This window comes from Urocampus carinirostris, chromosome 8 (assembly GCF_059441175.1).
Source record: "Urocampus carinirostris isolate Australia breed hairy pipefish chromosome 8, RoL_Ucar_1.0, whole genome shotgun sequence".
NCBI lineage: Eukaryota > Metazoa > Chordata > Actinopteri > Syngnathiformes > Syngnathidae > Urocampus > Urocampus carinirostris.
Window position 1 is genome coordinate 29046332 of NC_142356.1, and position 20262 is coordinate 29066593.

The 20262-nt window shown below is 39.1% G+C and overlaps 1 protein-coding gene and 1 pseudogene across 1 annotated transcript in view; both read left to right on the forward strand.

Moving 5' to 3' along the window:
* Positions 1 to 577: 577 nt before the first annotated feature.
* On the forward strand, positions 578 to 728 carry LOC148361535 (U2 spliceosomal RNA; annotated as a pseudogene).
* Positions 729 to 9336: 8608 nt separating this feature from the next.
* Positions 9337 to 20262, forward strand: part of LOC148361536 (noelin-2-like) — a 39175-nt gene continuing 28249 nt past the window's right edge. Inside the window, exons 1-2 of the mRNA XM_088342238.1 lie at positions 9337 to 9753; positions 14448 to 14597. Coding sequence (XP_088198364.1) covers positions 9604 to 9753; positions 14448 to 14597 — 300 coding nt within the window. The 5' untranslated portion in view covers positions 9337 to 9603. The remainder of the gene's footprint in view (positions 9754 to 14447; positions 14598 to 20262) is intronic.

Genomic DNA, 20262 nt, shown 5'->3' on the forward strand with positions numbered 1-20262 from the left:
CCCTATGGTCGTGAAAATACAGTACTTTTATTTTGCTGCTTTCCTCCCAAATTCCCTGACGTATTCCTCCAGTTTTATGCCTTTGCAAACAGGAGTGTTTTTTTGGAGGGGGTTGATCAAAGTATGAATGGAGTTTAACTTGAACAGTAAATCCCCATGGGGTTTACATAACATCAGCCTGTCGTACTGTGAACACTATCATCTTGCTGTATTTGGAGCAAGACATTTTATCAGGCCAGCCTTATTTGCATAACTTCATAGACGCACACTTTCTCCTTCATTTGCCTTTCTTATTAACATTTGCATTTTCTTTCAGAGGAAAGGTAGAAAAATATTGATCAAAGTGTTTATCAGCTTGTATTCAAACAGGGTTGGCGTCAACATGTAATCAAAAGAGGGTCACATTTATCAAACTTCGATTGTTACCAACCACTGCACAATCTATTGTGTTGGCAAATACACCTTGGCCCATCTGGCAACTTCCTCCAGGCAGCCCATTTCGTCCACCACCATCCCTCTACTCCAGAATTGTGTACTATCCATGTGGTTCTGATATTGTGGTTCTAGGATTGTGGCAATAACCCGTTGGCCTTTTGGCTTTGATGCTAGTTCCTTAGCTTGGCCTTTTAGCTTTGATTTTTGCATTCCGGAGATGGAATAAGAGCTTGCTCTGTCCACTCCACGCATCGGCCCGGTATTGCAGTACCTCCGGGAACGGTGCATTCGCAATGATCGCAACAAGGCTTTAGGGCTAGGACCTTAGCTTGGCCTTTTGGCTGAGAGTAAGTGTCCCGGCTCCTAGGCTTTGTAGCGTATTATGAACTGACCGATAACGGATAATGGATAATGAATAACGAAGATAGAACAATAACCCTTAACACCCCCCCCCCCCCTCTTCATTCGGTTGCTGAGTCCTTACTCCAAGCCAGGCGGATGGCCGTTACCCCAAAGCCTCCTCTTCCTTGATGGACATGGCCCACAATGTCAGTATGTCTGAGGGCAGCTGTTGCTTATCTACTGCTTTTGCCGGTCTCCATTTGCGCCCTGTCGCCAAGATTTGTGCATTGCTGCTCACTGCTAAGTCTTTAGATACGTTCAGTGTCATCTGGAGTCTTGTTTTTGCATACACACAGTGAGACTGTTGAGGGGAAGCTTGAGGACGCCATCCCCATAGAGACTTATGGAGGTAAAGCACGATGGAACTCTGAGACACTTTTTGATGTACCCTGTGACTCTCTTTTCTAATTCCTCCATAGTTGAGATTGGTACCTCATAAACTGCGAGGGGCCAAAGCATTCGAGGTCGGAACCAGGCCTTAGTTTTCCAGGATGGATGTTGTTGATGGACTGTAGGCCACTGCTGATGTCCTTGCACATTTGTTGCACCCGGTCTATGTCCTTTAAGCTCGCATTATACCACCTCGCAAGGTTCTTTACAGGCGGCATAGATACTCTTGGGATAGGTTCATCTCCAATGAAGAATTTTAAATCTGAAAGTACCCGCTTCACAACTGAGATGCTTCAAGACTTGGTTTTATCTTCATACGAGTCAAACATATGTTCTGTTCAAGTTTTCTGAGAAGCCTCCTGGTGAGTGGGACGGTGGTGGTCACTGTTGTAATGTCACCCATGTAAACTCTGAGTGGGGGGATGCGCGGACCCGAGTCCATCAGCTGGCCACCTACCAACCTATGTTCCCGCTAATTTTCCACAGGTCTGAGCGTTCACACAAAGCCGGTGAGCAACGCTTGAAACAACAGTGAGCAACAGCAATCCCAAGTGTGGCAACTAAGTCATTATCAAACATGTCCAAAACTTGACATCACGTTACATTTTGCTGAAATTCTCGCAATGCAATTTTTTTTTTCACTTTTGAATGAATTGACTAATGTATTATTGCAAAGGTTGTACGGCCTCCAAACGTAATTTCGTTTTACAACAATTCTTTCACAAGATTTCCATTTCTTTTTTTTCCTGGTATCTTTTGTTACATAATACTAACATTTTTGGGGGCTTATTTAGTCGGTTGCACGATACACAACTGTATTTAATCACAGTTTTTAGTGGAAGTACAATGTTGGCAAAAAGATTGACTTGGTACAATTGGAAATTATTTGAATGCAACACACACTTTTTCTTCTTTTTCCCAGTTTTTTCTCAAAAAAATTTTAATCCCTTTTAAAAAAATCTCATTGTGTTTATTTTTTCCTAGCTGTTACTTTTTCTTTTTGTTCTCTATTTAGTTTTTTTCCTGTGTTTCTTTCTTTTAATTTTTCTGGCTTTTTTTCTGATATTTTCCTTCTTTTTTCTCTTCCTTTTGTTTCTAAGGAAACCATGTTTAACAAAAAAAGTTAGCAGGGCATTCGTGTTGGTGTAGATTAGGATTAGCATCAGCAGCATGGTCAGGTTTTTGCAGCGGTATGGCCTGAAAAGGGATGCGTGCCACCAGGCTGTACTTGTCACAGAGACACCACAGGAAAAGGTGCACCTAAGACCCTAGTGGTCAAGGGATCCAACATTACCCAACCAAAATAACTTTGATGTGCCACACCCACACGTGTGTCTAGCAGGGTCGGAGGGTTGATTAAAAAATGTAATCGATACAGTCACTAGTTACCTGTTGAAAAACGTAATCAGTAATTCAATCTGAATCCAATAATATTGCAGTAATGTAACTTGATCACTTTTGATTCGTTTTGGATTTCTCCAATACCAAATATGTTTAGAAAAAGACAAAATTACATATTATTGTTTAAGATAAATGGAAAATGTAAACTTAAAAAACAATTGGAAGAAACCAAGGTCTGGTAGTTGCCTTTATTCCTACAAAAAAGTGCTCACATTTTAACCACGTAGTATAGATTATCAAGCAAAAATAAAACTTTGTGTTTCACACGGCAGACTATATATCAGGGGTGGCGAACACACGGCCCTAGAGCCGCATGCGGCTCTTGGCCAATAAGAATGCGGCTCTTTGCCTCATCATATTTTCTATATACTGGACTGTCTCAGAAAATTAGAATATTGTGATAAAGTTTTTTATTTTCTGTAATGCAATTAAAAAAACAAAAATGTCATACATTCTGGATTCATTACACATCAACTGAACTATTTCAAGCCTTTTATTATTTGAATATTGCTGAATTTGGCTTACAGCTTAAGAAAACTCAAAAATCCTATCTCAAAATATTAGAATATCATGAAAAAGTATACAAGTAGGCTATTCAACTAATCACCTGAATCATCTAATTAACTCGAAACACCTTGCGAGGGTTTCCTGAGCCTTAAAAACACTCAGCTTGGTTCAGTAAACTAAATCACAAGTATGGGGAAAACTGCTGATCTGTCTGCTGTCCAGAGGACCATCATTGATACCCTCCATCAGGACGGTAAGACACAAAAATAAATTTCTCAAAGAACAGGCTGTTCACAGAGTGCAGTTTCAAAGCATATCCACAAAAAGTCTGTTGGAAGGGAAAAATGTGGCCGGAAACGCTGCACAACCAAGAGAGATGACCGCAGCCTTAACAAAATTGTGAAGAAGAGCCGCTTCCAGAATTTGGGGGAGCTTCAAAGACAGTGGGCTGAAGCTGGAGTCCAGGAATCAAAAGCCACGGTTCACAGACGTGTCCGGGAAATGGGCTACAATAGCCGTATTCCCATGGTCAAGCCACTTCTGAACTCAAGACAACGGAGAAGCGTCTGACTTGGGCTATGGAGAAGAAGCACTGGACAGTTGCAGAGTGGTCCAAAGTCCTCTTTTCAGACGAAAGCAAGTTTTGCATTTCATTTGGAAGTCAAGGTGCCAGAGTCTGGAGAAAGGCTGGACAGGAGCAAAATCCAAGTTGCTTGAAATCCAGTGTGAAGTTCGCACAATCAGCAATGGTTTGGGGAGCCATGTCAGCTGCTGGTGTTGGTCCACTGTGTTTCATCAAGTCCAGAGTAAATGCAACTGTGTACCAAGAGATTTTAGAGCACTACATGCTTCCATCTGCTGAAAAGCTCTATGGAGATGAGGATTTCATTTTCCAGCATGATCTGGCACCTGCCCACAGTGCCAAAACCACCAGTAACTGGTGCACTGACCATGGCATCACTGTCCTTGATTGGCCTGCTAATTCCTCTGACCTGAACCCCATTGAGAATTTGTGGGGTATAGTTAAGAAGAAGATGAAAGACACCAGACCTACAAATGCAAATGAGATGAAGGCCGCTATCGAAGCATCCTGGGCATCAATAACAATAATCAGCAATGCCACAGGCTGATTGCCTCCATGCCACGCCGGATTGATGCAGTAATCCGTGCAAAAGGATTCCCAACCAAGTACTGAGTGCATCAATGGACATTTTCAAATGTTTGATTTAGTTTTGCTGTTATAAAATTATTTTTTTACTTGGTCTGAGGAAGTATTCTAATATTTTGAGATAGGATTTTTGAGTTTTTTTCAGCTGTAAGCCAAAATCAGCAATATTCAAATAATAAAAGGCTTGAAATAGTTCAGTTGATGTGTAATGAATCCAGAATGTATGACATTTTTGTTTTTTTAATTGCATTACAGAAAATAAAGAACTTTATCACAATATTCTAATTTTCTGAGACAGTCCAGTACTGTGGCTCTTTGCCTCGTTTCATGTTTAGTTTTTTCCCCTCTTAAAACACACTTGAATCCATCAGAGTTAATAACAAATAATATTTTGAAATCAATTTGGCAGATTTGTTGTTTTGACGCTGCTCCGGACACATAACTGATTGCCAATCATCTGCGTAGGTTACGTCTAATGCCGGTCAGTGCGTGGTGTGGCTCTTTGACTCTCTGGGTTAAAAAAAAATCGGCCCTTTGTGTCAAACTTGTTCGCCACCCCTGTCATATATGCTCTGTTTTAATTGACATTAAGAGGACATTAAGAGCCCAATACTGTTTTAAACACATCAAGTGTTCACCTTCTACATTTCCTACATTTAACACGAAAAAAGGACAGGTTTTTGATTTTTCGTGCTACCTGTAGCACCAAGATGGCAGACAAGCATGTCAGTTCCCTCTAGGTAAGCCTCATGGTATCAAATCATGTAAAATGAATAAAAAATCTTGACCTACGAGTATTTGAACAAGATGCAGGTCGTGTATTTGAGACCTCAGATTTAATTCACAAACAATGTGGATTGCATTTGAATGCAATTTACTATCCATTTCATTTCAGGCTCCTGATTTTCTTAATCACCACTATCATAACCATCTTGAAATCGGCTGTCACCAACACAATAAATCTTGTTGATACCCGCCTTTCCCCAATTATCGTAATTACTCTTTGACAAATTTCTTTAATTGCAGTCTTTATTCCACAAGTGTCATTTCCACTCATTAAGGAGCATGCAGTCATTGAAGAGCATTCCTTGTGATAGGTGGGAAGACTTGTGCTCATACTTTATCCACACCTTCAGAATTACGAGTAATGAAGGTATTGTAGGTGATTTGCATTCTGAGCCGCCAGTCCATACATCATTCATGACGTCTTAAGCACCTCGGAAGCACATCTAGCGACACACTTGAGTGAACCCAGCACGTCGTTGAAGGCAGTTCGGAGCCCATTTTCAGCCATACATTATACATGACCTGTCAAAGGCAGCATTTTAAATGGCACCTCACAGTGGAAGGAGCAGATTCAAAACCCAAAACCAAGAGGGAGCTCACAAAGAGTACCTGTTTTAAGAACTCGTGTTATCTTGCTAAATTCAGTATATTTGTGTCATTTTTTTGTGGGAGCTAACGCGATCCAGCATTTAGGAATCCAATATATTTTGTAATGAGATGAATCGAGGACATCAGCACTTAAATCGAGTCTACTTGGTTAACCTACTCACATCTCTTCAGTGAGGTGCAGTCAAGGGAGGCAGGTGAGGTTGTGCCTCACCTGTCATTATGGGAATACAATATTAAAACATATTAAATGGCTCTTCTTATTCAGTGTTTAGGTTCTTTCCCATTTCATTTCACAATTTTTCCAAATTGATGGATTTTCACATTATACTTGACATCTCCGTTTAATCTCTTACTAAGCATCCTCGGCCACTGTCTAAGCTTGTGTGTGTGACCGACAGGCAGTCTTCTAGCACCTCTCCCTACCTGGCCTGATGCTACATCCTTCTTCCGGGCAAAAGAGAGGGCCAAATCAATGCTTCCAGTAGCTAAAAATGACAGAGGCAATCAGAAAGCGCACCATGGTGTGGACAGAAAAGGACAATGGTGTAATTAAAAAAGAAAGAAACAAAGAAACAAAAGAAAGAAAGAAAAAAAGAAAGAAAGAAAGAAAGAAAGAAAGAAAGAAAGACAGAGTTTTGATTGCCCAAAAAGGTTGCACCCCAGTGACTATACGTTTGCCACAACTGCTTATCAGACTTTTATTAGCAATGCTGTCCATAAAAAGGAAGTATATTACACAAGCACTATCTTCTATTCCATGCTCTTCTTGTCATATATTTCTATTAAACAAAAAGTTATTTAAATATCGGACTATCTTAAGCTTATTTGTAAAAATCACACTGTTTCAACTCTCCACCTGCAGTGTTACAACCATACCCGGTAGTGGGTACGGTTGTAACCAGGGTTGGGTAGGGTTACTTTAACTTGATTACTTTCAATTACTTTTGTATTACTCCAATACCAAATATGCTAATAAAAGACAAAAAAAAACTAAATATGATTCAGATTCAGATTCAGATTCAGATCTACTTTATTGTCATTCTAGTACACGTGTATACAGAACGAAATGTCGATGGATCTGACTCCCACAGTTTCCCTCAGTGTTCCTCAGTGTACAGATATAAATAAAGCTGTATTGTGTTATTTACCATAGTGCCGATAGTGCAAGAAGAGACGCTAACCTGATGTGCAAGATGGGCAGTACGGTTAACAAGTCAGGTACACAGTACCATTATATTGTAAACAATAACACTGTAAGTAATAACACTGTAAGTAACAATAGTGCAGAGATCAAATGTGCAAGGAGTGGCAAGCTATAAAAAAAACTGCCACTAGTGCAAAAGTTACTACTTACTACTTACTTAATAAAGTTACTAAATTTTGTGCAGGCTTGGGGAGTAATGGAATACATGGAACGGCAAAAATGATGTTGGCAAGCTGTTTGGATTTATTTTCATTTTGTTTCTGTTGCATTTTATGTTAGTTTTGCCGGAGATCAAAGAGATCAAAGCCAGGAGAGAAAGCTTACCACGTGTTGTGAGTCATCATTATATTCATATTTGCCCAATTTCGTTGTTACAATATGTTAACCCATTTTGTAACAATGACAATAAAGGTATATTCTATTCTATTCTATTCTATTCTATATTTAGTTTCTTTTGTCTTTTATTAGCATATTTGGTATTGGAGTAATCCAAAAGTAATTGAAAGGAATCAAGTTAAAGTAACCCTACCCAACCCTGGTTGTAACACTGTGTATCTCTCTGTTTGAGAGACTGTCACAGACTTTTGGAGCCCCTTAGCACTCTACCATAAATGTATCTTTGCAAAAGACAAATTAAATTCCCATGTATAAAGGTTGGAAAGGACTAACACACAGGATTATGAAATGGGGAGGGAGAAAGCAAAATGTGTTAGAACTGTACCCGTGTTTTTGTTAATACAGTTAAAGTTTGCAATATAAGTATTTAATAAAAGATGAAATAATTTTCGTTCATAAAATCTTCGTGCTGTGTTAATCGCAATTATAAATTAACTTCAGGAAGAAGGGTTCAAATATTCAATGACAGGATATTTCCGCGCAAAAAGAAACGGTATTGGATATACTGTAATCGAGCACGGTAGCATCCGCCAAAGGGCGCCAACGGACAATAAGACTGGAGAATCCCCACACCTCAATCCAATTAACCACACTCTCATGAAGGACCCAGTATTAAATGACTGCACCGACAGCTATCCTTGCTGGATCATATTCTCTCCAAGATGACCTCTTGCTTGTTACTGTCGCTTGACTCCTTGACACCTGTCTTTCATCAACCCAGGACTTGTTATTTTTTGCCAGCCATGAATTTTATTCGAACTCTGGTTTTTGTTTCTAAATTTCCTCCCCCCTACATGTATATGCGGAGTGCCTTTGTATTCCCGTTGCCCCATATTACAGTCTCATATTGACATTATATTATAATTTAAAATATTCAACTTTGTTTCCTCTGTTTTTCAGGGATAATGTGTTTTACATAACAAATGTAAAATGTATTCATGTATATAGTTTATTTGTTATTGCCCTGAAAAGCTATTAATTGAAATGCTGTTGTGTGATCCTCAGAGATTATGAGTTTATGGCATTAAAGTTTCTTAGTTAAAAAAAGTTCTAAATTTAAATGAGTTGAAAGTTCACTGTAGAGTGAAAATATAAATGCTATTTCAATTTTGTAGATTAATGGATTGTAGACTTTGGTGCATTATTGGCCCCTAGCTGTAGTTTCCTTACGCTTGGAGGAAGATTGGATAAATCAACAGCCTTATCGAACACTGATGTTTTGCTACAAGGGCCTTCTGATTTGCTTGTGAAGGCCTGCGGGCAGATTTCTGTCCCTGACGTCAGATACGGGCTGAAATGTGATTGGTTAAATGCTTAACTAAAAAGCAAACAACTGGAAGCTGCACAACTACTAGGGGGTAAGCACTGAAAGGAAACTGACAGAAAATTTGGAATGATAAATAAGTATTCATGGACGAAATATGATTACAAGACAACATTTAGATATTTTTTAGACTATCAGAGAAGGCGTTGTGGGCCCTCACGGACCACCAGTGGTCTAATTGATATAACCGCAGTGTTAGGTAGCATGTAACAGAGGTGTTCCCTTGCCAATTTCTGTTTTATTCATGTTTTTTTTTTCAATACTAGTTAAGCAATTTTTTTATATATAGACGCTAACACGACCCAGTAAGTGCAAAATCCAATTTATATTGTCACGAGTTGAACTGAGGACAACAGTACTCGAGTCGAGTCTACTTAGCTAACATTGCCACATCTCTTAAACAGAAGTAACTCATGTCATACCAATGAGATGATGGGAAGAGTCGTTAATGACCACAAGATGGGAGTGGTGCACTTGAAAAAACAGCATCACAATAAGCAGAATCCGGCCACTGAGGAGGAAGGATGCTGATCAATTCTCAGCATCACTCTCTCCTCCTCTCTCATTTTCTTTCCTCTCTCACTCAGGCGATCAATCAATACGTGGACGGAGAGCAGAGCGAGGAGGTGTACTGCAGTGGACGAGAAAGAGGACAAGGACAAAAGGGAGGGAAAGGGGAAAGGGGGACAGAAGCGTGTGCTGATTTATTATATAGGGGGCGTGTGAATTTTTTTTGACGTCATCTCGGGTTGGGGGAGGAGGGATGCGAAAGAAGAGCGAGAGGGAGAAAGAAAGGGAGAGAAAGAGCTCCTTACAGCATCTTGGAAGATACCTCACATGGCCATGAAAGGATCGAACAGAGCCGAGGAGACTTGACGTTGTGAAGCCGCTGAGAAGATATTTCATTTCCTTTTTTTTGCCCTCCTTTTTTTAAGCATGTCAACAGTTTAATTAAGGCGCTGTTTGCTTGTTTGAGCGAAGATGAGTGTTCCCATGCTGAAAATTGGCGCTGTACTGAGCACCATGGCCATGGTCACCAACTGGATGTCCCAAACGCTTCCTTCTCTGGTGGGACTGAATGGGACCAATGTTGACGTTAACCCCGATGGCACACATGAGCGCATTGTCAGCGTAAGTATATATTTGTTACCTGTGTTGAGCGCGAAAAAAAAGGAATTAGTTACCATTACGAGTAACTTCATCTAAAAAGTAATTCCGTAACCCTCTGGGTTACTGACACCCAAAGGTAGAGTGTTACTTTGAAAGTAACTATGTTGTTACGAATTAAAGCTAACCCACTAAAACTACTTTGAAACAGTCACACAACAAAATAAATGGAAGACAATGTGTACACCCTCTTTTGAAAGGAGTAAAGCCTTCATATCTCTTGCCTAATCTCGAAAGCTTGCAAACAAACTCTTAGCCGAGACATTTTATATCTATTTTGTCTATGGGCCTCAAACCACTAGGAGATTTCCTCCTCCATTGCTAAATACTGTCTAAGATGTTTTCATTTTTAGTTACGCACATAGTGTATTTCCTAAAATGTTGTTTTAAATAAAAAGAACAAATCCAGAACACATTTACTGTTAATTCCGTGCTTAGGTTTGCCCCAATGACTTCACGTTGGTTTGTTGTTCCTGTATAAGCCACGTCCCATCCTGACGCGCTGCCTACCATTTGGTACTTGTGACTCACAACCAAACATGTGCATTTAAGCAGAACCCCTGATTTCAGTATTTTATTTATAGTTGTAAATAAAGCTTAGATGTGAGTGTATATATATATATCGAACCTTCCTGTGTGGAGTTTGCATGTTCTCCCTGTGCTTTCGTGGGTTTCCTCCAGGCACTCCAGTTTCTTCCCACATTCCAAAAACATGGATGTCAGGTTAATTGGCCGGTCCAAATTGTCTCTAGGTGTGAATGAGCAAGAGAGTTGTCTGACTGCGACTGGCTGGCAACTAGTTCAGGAATATACGAAAATGAAAAGTTTGATTCAAAAGAGAGAGTATAGATATAAGGCATTGTATTAGGTAGATACCAGGCCATATTTAAGAACGGTAATTCCTCGTTCGTCGCAGGATCGTGAAGTAAAATCCTATATATGTTTATTTGTCGAAATCCCTGTTATGCATTGAAATCAAAGAGAAAACCTTATTTACATGATCAAGCATTTCTTTAACAAACAGAAGTACTGTACTTTTTTAATCCATTTTTAAAGTTATCTTGCTGCTCTAATGTACTCCACTACAGCATGAAAAAAAGTTTCAAGGACACTATCTTTAATTCAGACGATATTTCTTTACCATCTTGTGGATGCAATTGGGAAAACACAAATCCTCAATTCTAAATCAGCAAGAATCTGTTTAATATTGAAAAATGCGAGTGCCCATATTTAGTCCTGATTGTGGAATTTCTTTATTTAGAACCTATTAATTGATTTAGTCATAATTAGATAACTGCAATTGTGTTGTAGTTGGGGGGGGGAGGGGCGCACAGCCTTTGTTCGGTCGATCACCTGACTTTTAGAGGGATACAAAGTGGCAGACAGGAAACATCAATTTCAGCACGTGAGGAGATGTCCTCAGCTCAAGAATGCCAGTGTAAAACATTACATTAGTGAAGTCCAACTTTTGTTTCTGTTAACGAAATAAAATCAAAGAAATAAAATGTGTTTCCTCTGACGAAAGTTGAGCGATTTAAGTAAGATATCGCCTAGGATGACAAGGCTATCATCAGTTCAACCGTGGAATCCCTTTAATGCTTAACATTTTGTAATAGATTTACAATAATCTTATGGACTGGGCTTTTTGTATAAGAATGATGGTAAACCCCATCAGTCTTTGCATTTTGTAAAATGCTACAGCCATTTTCTGAATATTCTATAAATAAGACCTTCGAAGGGGCTGCTCATCTTTTATTAGCCTTTATTTTGTAAACCATCCTTTTCAGTATCCAAAATCAAATGAACACGCTGAGGAAGAAAACAGGTACAGTATTACGTAACCAATTGCAAGTGTTGGAGCCAATGTACCTTTTGTTCAATTGTGTTCCTGTTGTCGCTCTGCCCCTGGTGAGAGCTCCGCCCAAATCCCAAATTGATACAGGGAAACGTGTGTGAAGCATTTCGAAACACAAGAATACATGTACACCTGTTTGTTTGCACTAACATGGAGGATGTTTTCTCTCTGGGAAGGCTGGCTGGCCTATGGGACCTCTGGCCATTTGTTACCTTAGCAACAACAAACTATGGCAAACCTTGAACTGGATGTCTACGCACAAAATAGAGCACAGAGAGACACAAACAGATGTCATTGGCTGAGACCCCTCGAGATATTTTTGGTCATTTTGACGCCGACAAGTGAGTCAAGTCAAGTCACATTTATTTGTATTGCCCTTAGTCACAAAATGTCTCAAAGGACTGCACTTCTTGCAATTACACCATCCCCTGATCTTAAAGCAACACGCGAGCAAGGAAAAACTCAAGACCCTAGCACGAGGATAATAAGAAACCTTGAAAAGGGACCTAACAAAAGGTAATCCCTCGTATTTTAAGATATCATAATTAAAAACGCTCAACAGACAAACTGACCAATCGTAGCTCATACAGTTACTGTATTGATTAACATTTAATGGCATAGTCTAAGTCATAAATAAAGTTGATTACTAGAAAAATAAATTAGTCACAGTTACTACTTACTTCATGTAAATGTAATTCAGTTACCTCCTAGATTACTGACACGAATAATTAGTGTGTTACTTTGAAAGTAATTATCCATCCATCATGTGCCCCCCCCATTCCTCAGTAGGGTCGTGGGGGTGCTACAGCCCATCCCAGATATCTACGGGCAGTGGGCAGGGGACACCCTGAACTGGGTGCCAGACAGTCGCAGGGCACACAGAGACAGACAACTCACTCGCTCATTCACATCTAGGGACAATTTGGACGGGCCGATGAACCTGACATGCATGTTTATGGAATGTGGGAGGAAACAGGAGTGCCCGGAAGAAACCTACGCAAGCACGGGGAGAGCATGCAAACTCTGCACACAATGGCTGGTAGCCAGATTTGAACCCATTTCCTAAAAACTGTGCCACGGACGCGCTAACCACTCAGCTGCCGTGCCGCCCTGAAAGTAACTATCTAGTTAGAAATTACTGTATGTACTCGCGTAGAAGGCGACCCCTGTAAACTGGTTTAAAAGAGTCACATAATGGAATGAATAGTAGAAAATGTGTACACCAACCCTGTAGAACCAGTGCAGTAAATGGTTCATATTTATTGGCATGGACCATTGTGAGAGACTGCAAACAAACACTAACCTGAGACCCTTTATAGTCTTATGGTCTCTGGGCTTCAAACCATTCGAAGATCTACTACTCTATTTCAAGTTACTATGCAAAACGTTTTCTTTTTTCTTAAGGCATGGTGTATTGCAAAAATAATTATACAAATGAAAATAAATTCAGCACACTTTTACCGTAAATTCTATTCTATGCTCATGTATGCCCCATTGATTTCCTGCTAGTTTGTTGTATAAGCTTTATATACCGGGCACCCCTCCCCACGCACTGCCTACCATTCGCTACTGGTGACACGCAACCAATTATGCAGATTTAAGATGACTCCCTGATATCAATATTCCATAGTTGTTGATTCAGCATGGATGCGAGTATATAGGATATAGAGAATATCTACATTTGGTGAAATTCAGCGCCCTTGCATTCTGTCTTTGAGATGGCGCCAATATTACTGTTTTCAGTTGTATTGTGTATGTTAGTATAAACACCCTACAGGGATTGCACTAACTGGATCTCGAGATGTATGTGAAAATGTAAATGAAGCAAGAATATTCAACAAGCAGAGGCACGCCAATTATTTATCTGTATTTATAAAGTAGTAGAGCAACATAGTAACATACTACAGTACTTGTTATAGAGAAGTGTTAATGCATTCCAGGAACATGTTCCTTTGTAACATGTTAGTCCCGATATGGATCGTTAAATTCATGTTACAGGTGCAACCTAATGTTAAAAAATAGTATTTAAAGGCGAAGAAACATTAAAATAAGCTTCTTTAAAAAAATGTGAGGGACACGCTCGGGGTGGCGTGGAAGTACAGTGCAGAAAAACAGATGAGTGCAATGAATATCTTTAATTAGACAGGGTTCAGTACACCGGGAGTCTGATATCGGGGCAATAGTATCAAGACCACCAGAGGCAGCAGTGTGGTCCAAGAGGCAGGCAAGTGGTTGGTGATCCGGTAAACTCACTACAGCAAAGGCAACAGTCTAAGGCAGTACTCGTGGTCGGAAAAGGCGACAAGAGTTCGGTACACTTGGAAAACAAGGTTGTTATAGGAGAGCTATGGTGTGACAAGATATACAACAAACTAGCACCAAGACTAGGAAACATTGGGTTTAAATAGTGAATAGAGAGAAGGGAGATTGGAGAGTAATCGGGACAAGTGAAACCAGGGTTGGGGTGGAGCCAAGAAGTTAGTGACCAAATTAGGAAAGGACAAGTGAGATGGAAAGAGGATATCAAACCTGACTACGGGACTGTGCCAATAAAGCCTTTTTTTGAAAGCACCAGTTGGATGCAAAGAAGCACGTTGGCCTGGTTACTGTAAATCTCCTCCTCCAGGACGTGGTAGAAGAGCTTCAGTTAGTTTTAGATTCCCGTTTTGGAAACTTGAGTGCACAATTATGCAAAAAGCCCACAGCAGCCTGATTTATGAAGCAATAAAAGAAACGATGGAGAATTACCGTGAACATTTTCAGCATGTGTTTGTTGGTGTGTGTTTTTTCTTTTTTTGTGCAGGGTTTGTATCCGGGCTCCGAGGAGGCTTGGCAGGTGTACAGCACCGCGTCGGACCCGGATGGCCGCTGCGTTTGCGCCGTGGTCGCTCCTGCCCGGAACCTCTGCAAGCGAGACCACCGCAGCCGACAGCTTAGTATGCTGACTCAACAGGTTTGTGTGTGTGTGATCGTGTGCATCTTATACACTAGTGTGTCCCAACCTTTTTTGAGCCTGTAAACACTTTTTTGATTAAAACATCTCGAGGCACACCATCCGCTGAAACTATTTATTAATTGATTATTGCACCAATTTCAATGTTTCTTAAAGGTTTAGTTTAAAGTGTAATTTTTTTTTTTTTACAATTTGTGGTCACTGTGGCTAAGCAGGTAATGCACGTTATTGATTGAGTTGGATAATTATGCTGTAATTTAAAGGTTCACAATATTTTGAAAGTGTATTTTGTTGTAGGATTAGGGTTATTTCTATGTACAGTATTTTGTGGACCATAAGGCGCACTTAAAATTTCTACTTTTGCCAGAAAACCAAAAGTGTGACTTATAATCCAGTGCACCTTGTGGACTGTAAATAAGTTAAATACAATCAGAAACACATATTCATTTCTAAATGCTTCAACATACGGTAACCATTTATCAATTAATTAATTCATTGTGGCTGTCGAACCATGTTTTCCTAATATTGATTTCGTATGAAAAACATTTTTTTAATTTTCTGACCTTTTTTTTTCAAGTGCAAACCCTGCTTTTATCGTAGTTTTAATTTCATGAGCCTTATAATCAGATGTGACATATAGATAAATAAATAAATAAATAAATATTTTATATATATATATATATATATATATATATATATATATATATATATATATATATATATATAAAACGTTTACAAAGGAATATTTTTTTAAGTAGCTCCTTATAATGTCAGAGCCAGAACAGATAGTAGACCCAAACGCATCACATTTCACAACAAACTTTATTGCGGAAGCTGAGAAGTCAGGTACAGGAAAGCAAGCGCCAGCAATCAGGCGATCGCTGGGCAGGAGGAGCAGGGAGCTCACGGGATCGGAGCGTGGTCGGAAGGCGGAAACGAGTCGAGTAGCCAGGACGGGAGATCAGAGCGTGGTCGGTGGGCAGAAACGGGTCGAGTAGCCAAGGTGGGAGATCGGAGCATGGTCGAAGGAAGGAAAAAGTCAGTGAACCGGAAACGATGGGGAAGCCAGTGGCAGACAAGCAGGATACAGGAAAGGACGGGACAAACGGGAGCCAGAGTCAAATGGTGCTTGCCTTGCCGTGAATGGAAGCGTAGAGTTTAAATAGTAGCCAATCAGGAAACGAGCAGCAGCTATCACCAAGCGAACGGGCACAGGTGAGGGCAATGGGCAATCATGACATATAATCAGATGAGTGTTAAAGTCCTGAAAGTACCGTAGGTTTTATTTTCTTCGAAAAATGACAAAAAATATTTTTAAAATGAGAGACAGATGTGTCTGCTAGTGGACCAAAAGATGTTTTATTTCAGCCTAAAATATTTTAGACAATAAAATTAGAAAATGATTAAATCTCAATAAACTTGTGAATAACGTGATGCATCTGGGTCCTCCTTCTGTTCTGGTCTTGACAGTTTTGTGTGTTGTTACCCAATACAAAATCTATTGCAGTCTGGTCACCCTAGAAGGGGTATTACTACTTGTAAGGGCCCTTCTCAAGTTTTTTTATTTTCTCCCTTACTTTGAGTTTTTCCTTGCCTGCATGTTGGGTTCAGATCAGGGGATGGTGTAATTGTGGCCTGTGCAGTCATTTGAGACACTTTTTTGATTAAAGCCCATACAAATAAATGTGACTTGACTTGACTTGACAAAGTAACAACACGCCATATAGGACTCAAATGCACAAATACACAGACATATGTATGTTTCACACGCTTACCCTTGTATCATGCAAACACTCACAAATACACACATGACTTTATTGTATTTTTCACACAGGATACAGAAAGAGTTGTTTTTTTTCCCGTGCAGATGATGTAGAGTGTGTGCATTGAGCATTATGTGAGAAGTGTATGCTTAATAATTTATTGAAGCTGTCATAAGCGAGCATTACTATGCCGCACTCACAAGACGCTTGCCTTCATTACAAGAAAACTCGCTCATACATACACATATAGGTAGTCACATCAGTACAGAAGCAAGTGGCAGGAACACATACTGTACTTTTCTTATCTAATTCACAATTTGTGGAATAGCAAAGACTGTCTACTTGTTTCCAAAAACAATTTTGACATTCAAGACAATTATCAATCTTTGTCACCAAACACAAGATAGGCTATTTTGGGATTTTTCATTAAATTTAAAGAGTTTCGATTTGTAGACTGATGTTGGTTGAATTCCTCAACCACTTAGGTCATAGGGGCACTATTTCCTGTGGTGTGTCTCTGGCAAGTACAAACTAAATTTAACCATATTGTAAGAAACTACCAAATAAAATTGAAAAAAGCCTAAAACTTGGGTCGACCCTGAGAGTTAAATCAAATTAATCTACGGGTGTCTGAACAATTGATTTTTTTCTCACAATTTTAGTTATTTGTTACCCAAGTGTAATGGACTACACTTCTGAAAAAGCAGAATAGGTTGTCATGGCAATTTGATTTCAATTTCCTCAACAAGGATTTTCTAGCCCTCAAAACATTGATTCTCCAAAAATCTCAACAGTGCACTGTTTGTAAATGGTATGAAAAGTTTCAGGAAAATATATCTATCTATCTATCTATCTATCTATCTATCTATCTATCTATCTATCTATCTATCTATCTATCTATCTATCTATCTATCTATCTATCTATCTATCTATCTATCTATCTCTCTCTCTCTCTCTCTCTCTCTCTCTCTCTCTCTCTCTCTCTCTCTCTCTCTCTCTCTCTCTCTCTCTCTCTCTCTCTCTCTCTCTCTCTCTCTCTCTCTATCTATCTATCTATCTATCTATCTATCTATCTATCTACCTACCTTGATCATATCCCTCAAGAGGGGTGACCGACAGCAAGACAAACACATACAATAACAAAGAAAATAAAAAAAGCAAAGAACACACACAAACATTTTTTGGACCATGGCCAACCCAAATGCCCAAACACCCAAACAAGTTAAGCACCTCGGCACCTAAGTTGGTCATGCTTTTGTCCCTCCAGATGAAACGGGACATAAGAAAGCGGCCATGTCACTCGAGTCAGGGTGACACAACATACTCTTCTGTTCAACAGCAGAAAGCGGCCATGTCACTTGGTCAGGGTGACACAAAATACTCTTTTGTTCAACAGCAGGGCCCGACAGCTTTCACTGGTTTACCCCTGCTGCATCATACAGGTGCCCTGCCCATCCCTTAGAACACGTCTAAACATCCCACTATCTTTTTACAACACCTCTCTACTCATTCCTATCACCAACAAGAGCTCCACTAGATTTAGACCTCTTTCCTGCACTGTTTGTAAATGGTCTGAAAAGTTTCAGGAAAATATAAAGCATTTTTGGCAGGGACACTTCAGAGATTATTTAAAGTTACTCATTTAGAAAGATTTGTATATATTTTCTGCTGAAAACATGGCTTAAATCCCCCAAAATATTCTTCACACAAAAAATATCCACATTTAAAAACCTATGAGCACACATGAATCCAAGCACATTTCCTTTACATTCCTATAAATGATGAGATGATTGCAGTCGACAACTCACTGTTCACACCCTCATATGAATATTTAAATAATATTTAAATGCATAGTCAGAAAGTTCTGAAAAAGCAATGATTAGCTGGGGGGGAAGAAATTCACAGAAGTGGAGGCCCAAAAGAATGTTCTTTTTGCATGTAAATGCTGACCCTGGTGAGTTTATTCATTGTTCATCTTCGTCTTATTTGCTTCCAAGCATCACATAAAGCACAAACTGTCATTTCGTGCTTTAAGAAAAAAATCCTTCGTTAGCGTTTTATTTAACGCTTGCTGTGTTAACCTTAGTGTGTCACTCGCGCTCGCAATAACCGGGTAACATTCACTACACTGCCACTGCAAGAAATTCTTGTTCCACTGGCAGATTATTTTGCTCATTTTGAGTATTATTTCTCCATGTAAAATAAATGATTAATACCTAAAAAAATGAGCAAAGCTAACTCGTATTATAATTGTAGTGACCTTTGCTTATTTTACGTGTAGATTTCTTACTTCAAAAGTCTATTTTCAAATAGGAAAAGATAACTAAAATCAACAAAAGTATCTGATGGTAGAGGCAGGTAATTTTACTTAAAGACATGACTATTTTTACATTTTTAACTACCATTTTTACCCTCAAACTTTCCGTGTTGACTCTTTGCAGTGAACATACTTTATCGTCGCTGTTGCGAGAAAAGAAAAATCTCTATTTCAGTCATGTTTTACCTTGTTATAAATCGGGTCATAGTTTGCGAAACAACGCCCCAAAACAAGTTTTTTTATCCAGGACAACCCCTCAAAAATGTGTTATCGTATTAAAAAAGCCTCAAATTAGGTTGTTATTCAAGGCAAACGGGTATAAAAAGGACTTAAATGGAGTTAGTTTTTCTTTTCAAATGACAGCAACGATATCGGAAGTGCCCCCTCCTGATTCTCTTTTTTTTTTTTTTTTTTTGCATATCTATCACTTACAAAGGTTTCAGATAATCAAACCAGTTTTATTATCACACAGAGACACCCAACGAAATACATAATGCAGTTTTGAAATATTGAGTGACAAATATGCAAAAGAACAGGAATCAAAAATGGGGCAAATATTTTTTCACCGCACTGTAAGTACACAAACATATAAAATATCAAAACTTTCCTGTGAAAAATATAAAATTTTGCATTTTTTCAGGGGTCTGAAAAATAACTATTATTTTCCCAGAAAATGCATTCTTGAGTTATTCTCTTAACATAAGAGGAATGATACATTTATTATTGACAAATTTAGAAAACATTGACTCTTAAAAGAACTTTGCGATAAACAATTTGTAACGATCTAGAATACCTTCCACCACCAAAAGGCCCCAACTGGCGTTTTGAACTGGGCACAGGTGTGTCAAATTATCACACACCTGTGCCCAATAGTCCTGAACAGTTTTAAAGGACATGCTTGTTCAGAGAACTCCATCAAGTTATTTTGAGTTCTCCTGTCATCCTCCTTGTGTCATTTTACCACCACCCCAGGTTTATTCTGGTTTCTTTGTTACTTTGCTTCTGGCATTTTACAGTTCCTGGTTTTGGTTTTTGTCTCGGCATTTTGTTAGTTGTTTTTTGCCCACTTGTTTGTTTGGTACTTTAGTCCCGATTTTGGTAATAAATACTGACTTGCCTCAGTTTCTGCCTCCCCCACTCCTGTCCATCATCAAATCATGACACAACTGATGGACAATTTAGATGATAAACCAACAAAAACAAATTTTAGATATACCGCTAAGTTTAATTTCACATGAGCGTGACGATACATATGAGAATACTAAAATCTTAAATCTCAAGATTAAATTAATTGATTTGTGTTTTAGCACAACTGCACATTTTCAAATTTGAGTTTGATTTCAGAAACGTGGTTGTTTTAGGTGTTTCCTATCATCACCTTCAGCAATGTGCAGTGAGGTTTCTGTTAGGAGGGGCACGGTCAGATTTAAAATACATAAAACGACGTCTTTTCATCATTTGATTGGCTGAACAATAAAGCAATGTATAAACTGTAGCATTAAAAAAAGGTTTTATTGTCCTACCTTTACTTATATCTGAAGTCTATGCACTGCTCCTTTTGAGTAAAAACAATAGATAGGTAATC